The sequence below is a fragment of the Taeniopygia guttata genome, chromosome 15, assembly GCF_048771995.1.
Source record: "Taeniopygia guttata chromosome 15, bTaeGut7.mat, whole genome shotgun sequence".
Taxonomy (NCBI): Eukaryota; Metazoa; Chordata; class Aves; order Passeriformes; family Estrildidae; genus Taeniopygia; species Taeniopygia guttata.
Genome location: NC_133040.1, coordinates 6148750 through 6161077, shown reverse-complemented (window position 1 = coordinate 6161077; position 12328 = coordinate 6148750). Strand labels below are relative to the sequence as shown.

At 41.8% G+C, this 12328-nt stretch overlaps 2 protein-coding genes across 3 annotated transcripts in view; both read left to right on the top strand.

Moving 5' to 3' along the window:
* HIRA (histone cell cycle regulator) overlaps window positions 1-6667 on the top strand; it is a 31849-nt gene extending 25182 nt beyond the window's left edge. Inside the window, exons 20-25 of one of the 2 annotated variants that reach the window (XM_030286054.4) lie at window positions 414-472; window positions 1475-1580; window positions 2740-2862; window positions 3790-3953; window positions 5667-5755; window positions 6258-6667. In XM_030286054.4, the coding sequence (XP_030141914.4) occupies window positions 414-472; window positions 1475-1580; window positions 2740-2862; window positions 3790-3953; window positions 5667-5755; window positions 6258-6374 (658 nt within the window). In that variant the 3' untranslated portion in view covers window positions 6375-6667. The remainder of the gene's footprint in view (window positions 1-413; window positions 473-1474; window positions 1581-2739; window positions 2863-3789; window positions 3954-5666; window positions 5756-6257) is intronic. The other variant, XM_030286053.4, reaches the window with a different exon arrangement.
* A 1808-nt stretch (window positions 6668-8475) lies between these two features.
* The window catches only part of PPIL2 (peptidylprolyl isomerase like 2), a 67833-nt gene continuing 63980 nt past the window's right edge, over window positions 8476-12328 (top strand). The window contains exons 1-5 of the mRNA XM_002198874.7: window positions 8476-8627; window positions 8708-8757; window positions 9169-9214; window positions 9834-9896; window positions 10057-10108. Coding sequence (XP_002198910.1) covers window positions 8596-8627; window positions 8708-8757; window positions 9169-9214; window positions 9834-9896; window positions 10057-10108 — 243 coding nt within the window. The 5' untranslated portion in view covers window positions 8476-8595. The remainder of the gene's footprint in view (window positions 8628-8707; window positions 8758-9168; window positions 9215-9833; window positions 9897-10056; window positions 10109-12328) is intronic.

Here is a 12328-nt window from a genome sequence, read left to right as displayed (position 1 = left end):
ACTTATCCAATGAATCACACAAGTTTTAGAGTTAAAGTACTCCAGCCATTTTCAAGATGCCAAGATAAAAACACTGGTAACTCGTTTGCAGTTGTTGAATTCAATCTAATGTCTCAGGCAAGTCAGAACTCCTAAAGGAGTTATTTAGATCCTCACTGTTTGCTTTGTTGTAATGAGGTTTCCTGATAAAGAGCCATAAAAGTTTTTCTCTGCTATTAACTTCTGTCTTGCCATAAGGGGTTTGAGTTTGCCAAAATAATTTTGTCAAAGCAACAAAGAAAATGTCATAACAAAAAAATCCTAAACAAGCTCCCCAACCCTTCACTTTGTCATGGATAGTGAAGAAGTGCATTTATTAAAAGATTTTGGAGTTTTCAGTTGTTTGTTGACTGCAGTCCTTGTGTCTTTTTCAGGGATGTTCACAAGCAGACAGCCATTGTTAGAGATGAGTCTTTGCAAACAATATTTTCAGGTAATAACAAAGTCCTTTGATTACCAACCTTTGAGCCCACCTGTACTATTTAGTGCCATTTATGAATATACTGAAATTTTATTCAACCTAAAAAGCCTAAACAAACAATTTCCCTTCATTATTGTGTAGTAAAGGGAAGTTCTTGAAATAACAGTGATGGCAGTGTCAGTGAGTAGAAAACTTGCGTGAGATTCTGCTTATAGTCTGCCTTGCTTCTGAATGTAGAAACTCATTGTTGTGAAGATCACAAAATAAATATTTAATGTAAATCTGCTATTGCAGCAGTTTCTCTGTGTAATTTGCAAGTTTATGGTCTCAGTGATGAACAACAACTGATTATCATCTGATTAATTACTTAAAAATCTTCAGTTTCAGTCACTGCAATATCTGGCATGACACAAATCATCAGAAAAACAGTGTCTCAGAGTACATTAGCTTCTGTTTTAGCTTCTGTTTTAGCTTTAATCCATACAGTACTAATCCAAACTAGCTAGAAAGCAGTTGTATTAGCAGTCTGCAAATGTCATCATTAGAAGTTACAGGCACAAGCCCTGGGCTTGGAATATGCTGGGAAATGAGACTCCAGCTATCCCATTTATACTGTGCTCTTAGCACACTTTTCTAAATATGCTGGGGTTTATAATTTTTACTTAATGGGAAAAAGAAAGCTAAAGGCTTCTTGGGTTACAAAAGATGTGGCAGAATTGCTGAAGATTTTCCCTAGGTAAGGAGAATGCTCCTGATTAAGCTCATTTTCTGTATAAATTGCAGCAAAAAGATTGATAATGTATTTTGCAAAATTGATGTTAATGCTACTGCACTGAGCCTGGTGCTTGCCATCGTTAGTTTGTGTCTTGACCTTCCTATCAGTGCTTGAGAACAATATTGAACCTTTTTCTGTTAGTTGCTGTAATTGATAAGAAATGGTAGATACTATTTTTTGCCAGTATGAGTCTTAGGCAGGACTCCAAAAGAAACACTTTGTTCTGATTCGACTTGCAGGAAGTGATGCAACGGTCTCTCAGATCTTGCTGACCCAGCATGGAATTCCTGTCATGAGCATGTCTGATGGGAAGGCATACTGCTTTAATCCTTCTCTTTCTACATGGTAAGTCATGGATTATTTCCTGCTTTTGCAGCTCACAGGAACTGACGTGTTCTGATTTACTGGGAAGAAATCATTCTACCTCAGGGTCATGGAAGAGTTGTTGCTAAACACAAGAAAAGGCTGCACAAGAATCTCAAGGTCTTGTTGGGGATCAGATGAGCTTTCCCCATGGAAAGGCATAAGTTCCTATGAAAAATTTCCATGGATAAATTATTTACAGGATCTTTCCAAAAGAGGTTATTTGTTGTCTTCCTAAGAAGAAAAAAACAAGTTGTAATCCTAACGTAATTTTTGTAATTACTATAATGAGCCTGCTGGATTAAAGGGCTTATTGTTTTAATTCCTCCTTAGAATAATTGTTGTTATTCAACTACTCGAAGTGAATCCTCTGGAAAAGAAAAAATACATCATATGTTTATTAAGGGAGTAAGGAGCAGGGGACAGGCTCTCAGCCATAATTCTGAATTTGCTGCTATTTCTTAGTTTGTACCACAGTTTGGGAAATATATAAAAGAGCAACGTCTTTAGTCATCATACAAATTTAAACATGATAAAGCAGCAAAGGGTATTTTAAATATTTGTACCATTTTACCTCTGTGCTTTCTAAAGTCTAAATATAGCATTGGTTTGAGCCACTCTTTCTCCTGGCATATCAAGCCAATGAAGATGATATCCTTAATTAGGTGTGGGAATGGCAGCTGTAATATCAGCTCCCTCCATATGAAGGGATAACTGTAATTATGGAAAAGATTGTCAATGTGTGTATGTCTGATGGAGGGGGAGATCTGACATAAGGTAAAATCAAGTTCTTAATGAGAAAGTCATTACCTGTGTTCCCTCCACGCATCATTCTGGGTCATGGCTTCTTATTAGATTGTAAAATGGCAAGGAGAAAGTTAATGTCCTTCCAAACTAATGGTAAATTATATTATATAATTAATATTTTAAACTTTGGGGGTAGGAGAGACATACCACAAGCACAATTTGGACATGTAGTGGGAATAATCAGGGTCCCTGGAATTCCTGAGCCGCTTCAGCGATATTTTTTTGATTATCTGTGAAAACACAAATCCACTTTTGAGGCGGAACAGAGCTGGATCTGCTGACCTTGCTGTTTGCACTCCTCAGACTTGTTTTTTGGTTGTTTGCTGTTTTCCAGGAATCTTGTTTCTGACAAACAGGACTCTCTAGCACAATGTGCAGACTTCAGGAGTAGTTTGCCTTCTCAAGAAGCCATGCTGTGTTCTGGGCCCTTGGCCGTGATACAGGGACGCACATCAAAGTACGCGCGCGCCGCCATCGCGTCGTCAGCGTGGTTGGGTTTTGTCATGGGCTTTATTTGTGATCCATGCCTGGATCCCTGAGTTACTTCTCGAAATGCCAGTGGCTCTGAAATGATCAATCGTTCATACAGTGTTTTTTTAATCCTTTGCACATTTATAGTCTGTATCTTAATGTTATGAGACTGGGGGGACAGGAAGCATGCTCTAAATATAATCAGTTTAAGGCTTCTCTTTATTGGATGGGTAAGGTATGGGATAATTCTGTTATACTTTTACTAGCTAAACTGCATTTTTACATTTTGCATTTTAACTTTCAGTTTACCAGCTTTCTGGAGTAGGCCTACAGTTTTTAAGTTAGTTCAGTTGGCCTCAAAGAATCTATTTAATGAAGTGTTTGAGAAAGTTGAGATATTAGTCATCTAGTGAGTATTTTTAACATATGACAATATTACCAAGGAATTGTGTGAGCCAGAGCAGATTCCTGTAGGTAGCTTTATGGCCCATCATCCCCTGGATTTGAATTAGATTTCCTAGGCAGATTTCTTTGCTATTTCTGCCCTTCACATCTAAGTTTAATTTTTTTCTGGAGAGAAACTGTGTAGTGTTGTATGATTTTATTGCTGTTCTCGTGAGGGGAAGGGGACTTAGTTGTGAAAAGCATTTGAAATATAAACAAACCACACTCTTTTTTGAGAGAGAGACAATAACAGAATGAAAAATTCCCTTTTTGAAAAAATTCTAATAACTAATTACTTTTTTCAAATTAGCATTCTTATGACAATGTGTTTGTATGCAAGAAATCCTTTAAATGCTTTATGTCTCGTGTGGCTCTGAAAGATCAGTGCAGTATAGCTAGTGTTACAAAAAGATATATTCCTTAAACTTGTATCTGATTTTATGGCACGTTAATCTTTTTGGTTTTGCAGTTCAGGAAGGCAAGCTGCAAGATTGTTCTCCATGCCTCATTTAGTGCAACAAGAAACAACACTTGCATACCTGGAGAACCAGATAGCAGCAGCACTTATGTTACAATCCAGTCACGAATATCACCACTGGCTCCTTATCTATGCACGGTACCTAGTTAATGAAGGTGAGACCTGCCAGGCTCTGCTGCTTCTCTGCAGCTCTGATGGGCTTCTAAGAAACACTCTGCTCATGTCATGTATATGTATGATTGCCTTTAACAGCCTCCTCTTAGCACTTGGCTTCTGGACTCAGGTTTGCTTAAAACCAAAACAAATTGCATTTGCCTCTGCAGTGCTCAGTCCTCAGGAATCCTGTTTGGACACAGTGGCTGGGGGCAGAGCGTGCTCTGGGGAAGCAGTGCCATCTGCAGACTCCAGTAATGGCAACTGCACTGTAAAACAGCCCAGTGGTCTGGCAGCCACATCCTAGGTATTGTCTGGCAGCAGCTACAGATGTTTCAGGGAAACCAGGAGCACCTTGTAAAATGCATAAGCCTCCTCAGCCAGCTGACAATCGCTCTCTGATGTGAGATGGAGAGTTTGCTCAGTCTCTGACACTTCGTACTCGAGCACATAAAATTGATGGGAATTTGCTTGTATTGCTTGCACTTTATTCTTTTTTTACATTCTAAAATTTTAACTGGTGCCACCAGTACTGCCTGTACTGGTGAATTCCATGTGTTAAATTTTGTGAGAAAAGAAACACACAAGAAAGGTTCCTTGTGTCTATTTTCTATTTGAATACACTTTATGCTATTATGTTAAATAAGGTTAACCAACTGACTTAATACTTTTTGGATTCTAAAGATCTCTGTTGTATCTCTGCCTGTCTACATTCATAATTTAGTAGTTCTCTTTGTATTAATTCAGCCTTACTCCTCACCTTGCAGAATCATTCTGCACAGAGGGAAATGAAATGGTTCACGTTACGCCACCTAATAGGTGATGGCAGAATTAAAATCAAACTCATTAATTCTTGCCTTTTGACCCTTACCTCATTTAACAAGAGAGCTCGTTGAACTGTGTGTGCTTCTCTCTGTTCTTCCCCAGCTGAAATTAAAATATTAATCTTGGGTCCTATGTTAAAGAGATGGTTGTACTTTTAAAAGCCTTCCCTAACAGAGAACCTCTGCTGCGTGCACTGGGTTCCTCTGGCACCCCCAAATGTTGCTGCCATGGATGGTTGGATGGATGTCACAAAAACTGTGTTTTGCCACATGTATATTGCTGCTTCACTAATTTTCTAGAGCTGCTGAACTTTGAAAGTTGCACGTCCTATTATTGAGCCTTTATGCTTATGATTATTTCAACATCTACTGAATTCTAATCCATTAAATACTTGATCTCTTATATGTTGATTGGCAAGTTACTCTTGAATAGACTTTGTTTCTTGCAAGGGAATTCCCCCCCTCTGATTTTTGGGTAAATAAAGGAGGCCCAGAACCTGTGAGTGGTTTCATTAAAGCTGTTTTGGTTTTTAAAAAGCTGGTATGTTTGTGTGGGAGGGAAAAGTGAGGTTGGGACCAGGGCAGCTCTTAAAACAATCTGGAGTAATTACTTCAGACTTCAGTTTTATTCCCTGTTGTAGATCATCCTTATTGTAGTGGGTTTGGTTTTAAGAACCTTAAATAAAAACCTTCAGAGTTCTAAAAATCATCTTATATTTCTAAAGAATTGCTGTAATAATAATAATATAACTTTCCTGAAATTAATGTTTTGGGCTTTATTTTATCCAGAGACTTGTAATTCTTTCCTGAATGTTGTCTGCTACATTGTGTAGCAGTGGTTATATGTAGTGAAATGCTCTCAAATGTGATTTTATTTCTGACTATCTCCAGGGTTTGAATATCGTTTGCGAGAATTATGCAAGGATTTACTGGGTCCAGTCCATTACTCAGCTGGAAGTCAGTGGGAATCAACAGTTATGGTAAGTCCTGATAATAGTTTCATGAAGAACAAGGAAGAGTTTCCCATAAAAATTACAGGGTATTGTCCTTTCCATACTCTGCTCTGATCACATAAGCAGGCTTTCTCCCATGGCACTGAGATTTATTCCATGTGAAACCACAGGCAAATGCTTGTTGCCCCAGTGTCAGCTCTGGTGCTGTTTTGAGTATCACACAGATGAAGGAGAGTTGCATGTTCAGCTCTCCACATTGTTGAGACAGCAGCTTTGAAACAGGGACATGCCAAAGATGTCTTCCCTCTCAGAACACAGCCTGGAGTCTGGAACTGCAGAGGCTGCTCCAGCTTCATGAGTGTGTAAATGTGAAGCCAGTTTTTATTCTGTGAGTCATGGAAGCAGGGTGGGAACATAAAATACATAGCTCTCTCTAGGCAGGAAAAAGGGCATGAATGTTAGACAACTCCATGGAACTTGTTAATGATAACAAATAGATTCTGAGGATGCTTTTGTGTTTTCTATGCAGGGTTTACGAAAGAGAGAACTATTGAAAGAGCTTCTTCCTGTTATTGGACAGAACCTCCGCTTCCAGAGGCTTTTCACAGAGTATCAAGAGCAGCTGGACATCTTGAGAGACAAGTAGCATGTCCCCAGATTTTCCCTGCGGGGCCTGGTCCGAGCCAAACTGCTGAGCAGCATTAGCAGAGACGAGGGAGGAGCGAGAGCCCGGCCAGGGGGGCACTCCTGAAGAAGGGCTGAGCCACAGAGGTCCCAGCGCATTCCTGGCAATGAGTGGAGGAGCTTGACAGTTTCCCCAGTGAAACTTGACCATTGAAGCTGTGACCTCTGTTTCTATGGAAAGTCATGGATATGTACTTCAGGGGGATCCTTTTGGATCTGGATCTCATTTAATATTAAAACTAGCTGAGAACTGTTTGTGCGGTTTCTTGGATGTCCTGTGAAAAGCACAGTACTTCAGAGTACACTGAACAGCATATTTAACCCTGTTTGGGGTTTTTTGCCTGAGGATTTATTGAGGCTCAACACTATATTAAATTAGATGAATGAGCCACGTAAAAAGAAATTTCATAAATATTAAGGTATTATGCAGCCAATAGACTCTTTCCTGTGAATATAATAATAATAAGAGGCTGTTCTAACACATGGACTATTTTTGTACTAGAATTTGCTAACTTGTAATATGGAATTTTATTTGGCCAATAATCAGGCTATCACTACAAAGTCATCTTGTAGGAGTTGAATTACAAAGGCTATGTTTCAAAGTAATTCTACCAAATTAACATGTCATCATCAGGTTTTTAATTTTTCAATGTTTGTAAAAGGCATTTGGGGGGAGGGGGAGGGATACAATGGGGTGGCTCTTTTTGTAAGTACAAAATAAAAGAACATTGCATTGGTTAAAAAAAAAAAAACAAAACCAAAAAAGCAAAAACATGGTCTTGAATTATTGCAAAGAGCACAGGCATCTCCAGAAATGTCAGTGCAAGCTGAATCACAGTAACGTGTCTGGAAATAAATAATTTTGTCTCCATGATCTTTCCTTGGAAAGCACAATCAGACAAATGCTGGTGATGTCTGTGGGCAGCTCCAGCGTTTGCCCCTGGAGCCCATCTCAGCCAAGGCAGCAGGAGCTGTGTGGGAATGCTCATCCTCTCAGGCACAGCCAAACTGGCTCCTCACCATGAGCAGAGTGCATGCACTGCAGCAAGGAGGGAGCTTCTGCAGTTATGGCCATGTTCCTTGTGGAGTGCTTTTGGAATTCAACTGAAAACAAATCAAGTTGTTTTCTTTTTCCAGAGTGTATTTGGTGCTGGGAAAGGAGCAAGTGAAGGTGTTGGTTCTTTGCAGGCCCTGCTGTTTGGATGTGCCTCAGTGCCTTGATCTGAAATGTTTTTAAGTAAAAGAATTGAAATGATTAAGTGTATTTAAACCCTTGTAAAAGGGCAGTTTCTCCCCTAAACATCTAACAAACAATGTCCTTCCCCCTCAGACAGGACAAGGAGTAGCTGTGGTGCTGTGGCTGAAGAGTCTGATAGTGAGAACCAGTTGTAATGTTGTAAATTAGATTACATTGGTGGGAACAGCTATTCTGTTCCTTGGGGGAGAACCATAACAACATAGAATCAGGGGAGTCTCAGAAATGATTTATTATAACCCCCTGCAAGCAGAGTGCGTTGTGCTCACGGATGCAGCCAAGGACCAACTGATGGGATTAAAACAGGAGCTGAACCCCATCTTCTGGGGAGAAGGGAAGCCTGGCTCTCCACCTCCATGGATGTCACTCCAGTGGCTCTGTGTGGGCAGCTGCCAGGGTGATGGTTTAACAAGGAAAGAAAAAAGGAGCATGAATGGATTTGGAGGTGTTGGATAAGTAAAAGCTCCAGGACAGCTGGTGGTTTCTTCCTGCTAAAGGCAAGGGATCCAGGCTGGTCATACCAGTCCTAGGGAACAATACGTTTCTTGTCACTGAGTCTTTGAAGAGACACTGAAATACTTTTTTGTGAAGAGCTGTTTCCATATTAAGATAACAAGTAAGTTTTTCTACCCCTTTTTTTTTTTTTTTTTTTTTTTTTTTTTTGGGGGGGGGGGGTTGGTGAGGGAGGTTCTGTCCCTGCCCAACAGAGCAGGAATACAAATATTTTAAATTCCAGGCAAGAAAACATGTTCTAGTGAAGGGGAAGGCCTGGGAGGCTGCTCTGAGGTCGCACCAACCTCGGGGCCGAGCCGGCCCGGCCTGTTCCCGGAACGCGCCTGCTGCCGCCGCTGTTTCCGCGCCGCGGCCGTTCGGCGGCGCACCCGGCGGAAGGCGCGGGCGGGCCTGAGGCGCGGGCCGGGCCGCAGCCATGGGGAAGCGGCAGCACCAGAAGGACAAAATGTGAGCGGGGGAGAGCGCGGGGGGCCGGGCTGTGCGGGGCCGGGTCTGTGCTGAGCCTCAGTGACCGCTCTCTCTCGCAGGTACATCACGTGCGCCGAGTACACGCAGTTCTACGGCGGCAAGAAAGCAGGTGAGGGGGGCCGGGCCGCTCCCTCACACCCCCGGGGCGGCGGGTGCTGAGCTCCGGCCCCGGGCGCGGCCCGAGCCCCGGTACCGCTCGGAAGGGCCGCGTTCCTGGCCTCAGGAGCGTCCCCGCCCTCCGCTGGCTCTGTGCCCGCTGCTGGGGCACAGCCTGAGCGTAATTATCGCATTTAAACTCAGCGCTGTCCGACTGTCACAGCTCTGCTCGGATCTTTCCCGGCGCTGTAATTTCAGTTCAGAAGTTTTAGTTACATTTTCGCAAGCCGTAGGATATTTATCCCTGTCTTCCGTAACTTGCCACAGGTTGTGTAGCAATATGTAACTTTCAACTGTTTCTTTGTTACCTAGAATACCATGAATTTATTGACATGTTGTGTGGGTTTTCTTTTTTCATAAACAGACCTTCCACGAACCAATTTTAGACGTTTATCATTTGATCACTGCAGGTAAGACAACAAATTTACACTATCATTATTTAATGATATCTGTTTATCAGGCTGTTGACACTGAACTAAAGCCATGTTCTTCTGAGGCAGTTACTTTCATTGCCTTGTGCCTGCTGTGGCAGTAGTGTGGCAAGAAAAAGTTGAGTAAGAACTGAAACAGAGTCTGCATGACCCATGATCAGTGTTTGCAGAGGTGGGAGCTGATGGCTGAAAGGATACACAAATGATGAAATAATGCAGAACAATTACTGTGTACATCTCAGTCTGTCAACTCTGTGTCATCAGGGCTCAAATCTGCTTGTCCCTGCTCAGAATGTGCTTGGTTGATCATTCATCTTGCTAAGATAGAGATCAAGGCAGATTGAAGAATATTTCTGCTATTTTTTTTCTGTTTAGAGTTTACTGCTGAGTGCAGGAGTGAAGGAAGAGAGTTAGTTGGTAGAAGTGGCTTAGAAATCCTTGTAAATTGGGTAGTTCAGGAAGTTGCCTTCCATACCTATGAGCTAAGAGCTGCCAGGATTATGGAAGCATCCCTAAGTGGGGATGCTGAGTGTGATTGCCAGTTATATCGTGATTTCCACCTGGTTTTGCTAACAAGGTTGTGTTCTCTTTTTTCTAGTTTGTCTCTGCAGCCATTTGAATACCCAGTTTGCACACCAGATGGGACAGTCTTTGACATCCTGTAAGTTCCTGTCTGTACTTACTTTATTTTTGTGTTGTTGAGATGGTTACAGCTGTGTAATCATCCCTTAGTCTTAGCAAGCTGGCAAAAACAGTCATGGCCATCAGTACAAGTTTCTGATGGTGCTTTTCATGAATTGCTTTATCCCTTCTCTTTTCAGGAGCATTGTACCTTGGATAAAGAAATATGGAACCAATCCAATCACAGGAGAAGTAAGTAATGATGAGTGGATTCACATAATGGCTTTGCTTTCTTTATGCTCAGTTTTTTATTTAATGTGTTAGAGAAACAAAAATGCCTTAGTGAAAGCAGAAGAAGTCGAATGGGAGTGCAGGTTTGAAGATGTGTGGGAGAAAGGAGAGCATTACTTCTATTTATGTTTTGTAATCGGATTGTAAATAGGGCAGAGTGAGTGGTTCATTTGTATGAACTCTTAGGGTATCTTGCCTGCCTTCCAGCTGTGGCATAATGAACATGTGTACAGATGGAAATACAAACTGTTGTTAATGCTGGTGCTGCCCAGAAAGCCTGACTGGTCATTGATGGAAAAGACTCTCCTGCTGCCTCATGTAAGCACAATCCTGGTCCCTACAGGGCAAGGGCCTCACACCTCTCCATCTGGGATTAAATTTGCAGCAATGTTTCCTAGCCCAAAGGATATTTGGCATCATGCAGATTAAGGAGATTAATAGGTGATATGAATGGTAAGCTTACACTACAAAACCTTTTGAGTTATCCTGACAGTCTATTTCAGAAAGCTTCTGTCATGATGATTCACTGTGAGAGAAGTCTTTGTGAGTTTCTCCCCACTTTTTCTGCATAAATTATAATAATGAAGGAATTACTTTCTGTAGCAGCATGAAATGGTAAAACACTGAATAAACATGAGGTACAGGAAGCATTTCCCTGCTGGAATTATCTTTTTTCTGATGTGTTAAAGTGCATTGTTTATGAGAGTATAGAGGAAAATTTCAAGCAGGAACTGTTGCTTGTGCAACTGAGATTTCTTTTCCTGCAGTGTGTGCAGTTACTTTTCTAGGCACTGGGAGGCAGCCGTTGCCCAGGATTGGGGAGGTTTGCAGCTGCCTCTGGGCTGAGATTCCTTCTGAAACATCTTGTGTTCGATTAAAGATTTTCCTGTCACACAGATACGAGGAAAAGCTAAATACAGATGCAACATAATATCTTCCTTCAGGTGTGTTTGTGCAATGGTGAGATGATTGAAGGTCTTTCTTCACACGTTAAGAGGCCAGTGTGTTGTTGAGAAGGAGTGAAATTACAGCTATTTCATTTGTTTTCACCAGCCTCTCACCACCTTGCTGCTCTCTGCATTGGTTGGGAGATTTGGGGTGTTTTTCAATTTTTTTCACTCAGAGCAGCTCATTGGAGACTGTGAACCATGATGTGGTTTAAAATTGCTTTGAGTAAATGCTAAGCAAGAAGTGTAACGTGCCTGACTGTGTTGTGTAATGGAGAGAGAGAGAGATAGTGCATAACATCCTTGGTGAACCATAAATGCTTAAATGAAGTCAGGCCTTGAGAGCTGTTGGCTTACCAGACTTGAGCTTCTCTTCCAGCTCTCCTCAATGTGTGTCCTCCCTTTTCCTCTGTATCACTTTCTGGGGAGCCCTTTCTTCCCCCCTCTTGTTCCATGGTGGCCTGGTGCTGTACAGCTCCACCTCCACATGACCAAGGTGTTCCAGATCAATTGGAAGAAAAAGGAGACATTTGTTCTCCAAAATAGCACACAGCCCTGCTGAATTCAGCTCTGTGGAGCTCTAAGTTGAAGAGTGGGGGTGAAAGAAGGATTGTAATTTAGACTTTGTTTCCCAGAAGGGTAGCTCAGATTTTTGGAAGAGTAGGGTGGCATTGGGCAGAAAAGGGATAGGAGTGCCAGGTAGGTGACAGAGGAAGTAGCTGAATTGAGTTTGTGCATCTCTGGACTGTTCTGTCCTCTGTGGAATCTGTCACTGTGTGTGCACCCTCTGGTCCCTGTGCAGTTTGTTCATGGAAACCAGAAAGTATATTCTGTAATGAATTGGTGACTTAGAGAAACTCAGGACTCTGGGTTTATGTAGAAGGGAATTGAGCCAGATGAGCTGCAATGCCATGTGTGTACACTAACTTATGGAGTTACTTTGCACAGGTTGGTGATGGGGCTCTGGAGAATTTTTCCATTTATTTGTCTTGAAGTAAAAAACAGTGATGAAACCCTTTGTGGCTTGTACTTCTCTAATTGTGGTTTGCTGCAGGACAGATGCTTTAGAGAAGTCAATAGACTACTTGGAAATGGGGGATTAATGGTGCACTCTTGGCACTCACTAGTTCTGTCTAGCTGCCTTATTTCTGAAGTGGACCCCTCAGTGGAGAGCCTGGCAGTCATTAAGATATTTATCTTTGCTGTGCTCCAGGGGGTAGGACTGTATTAGTCT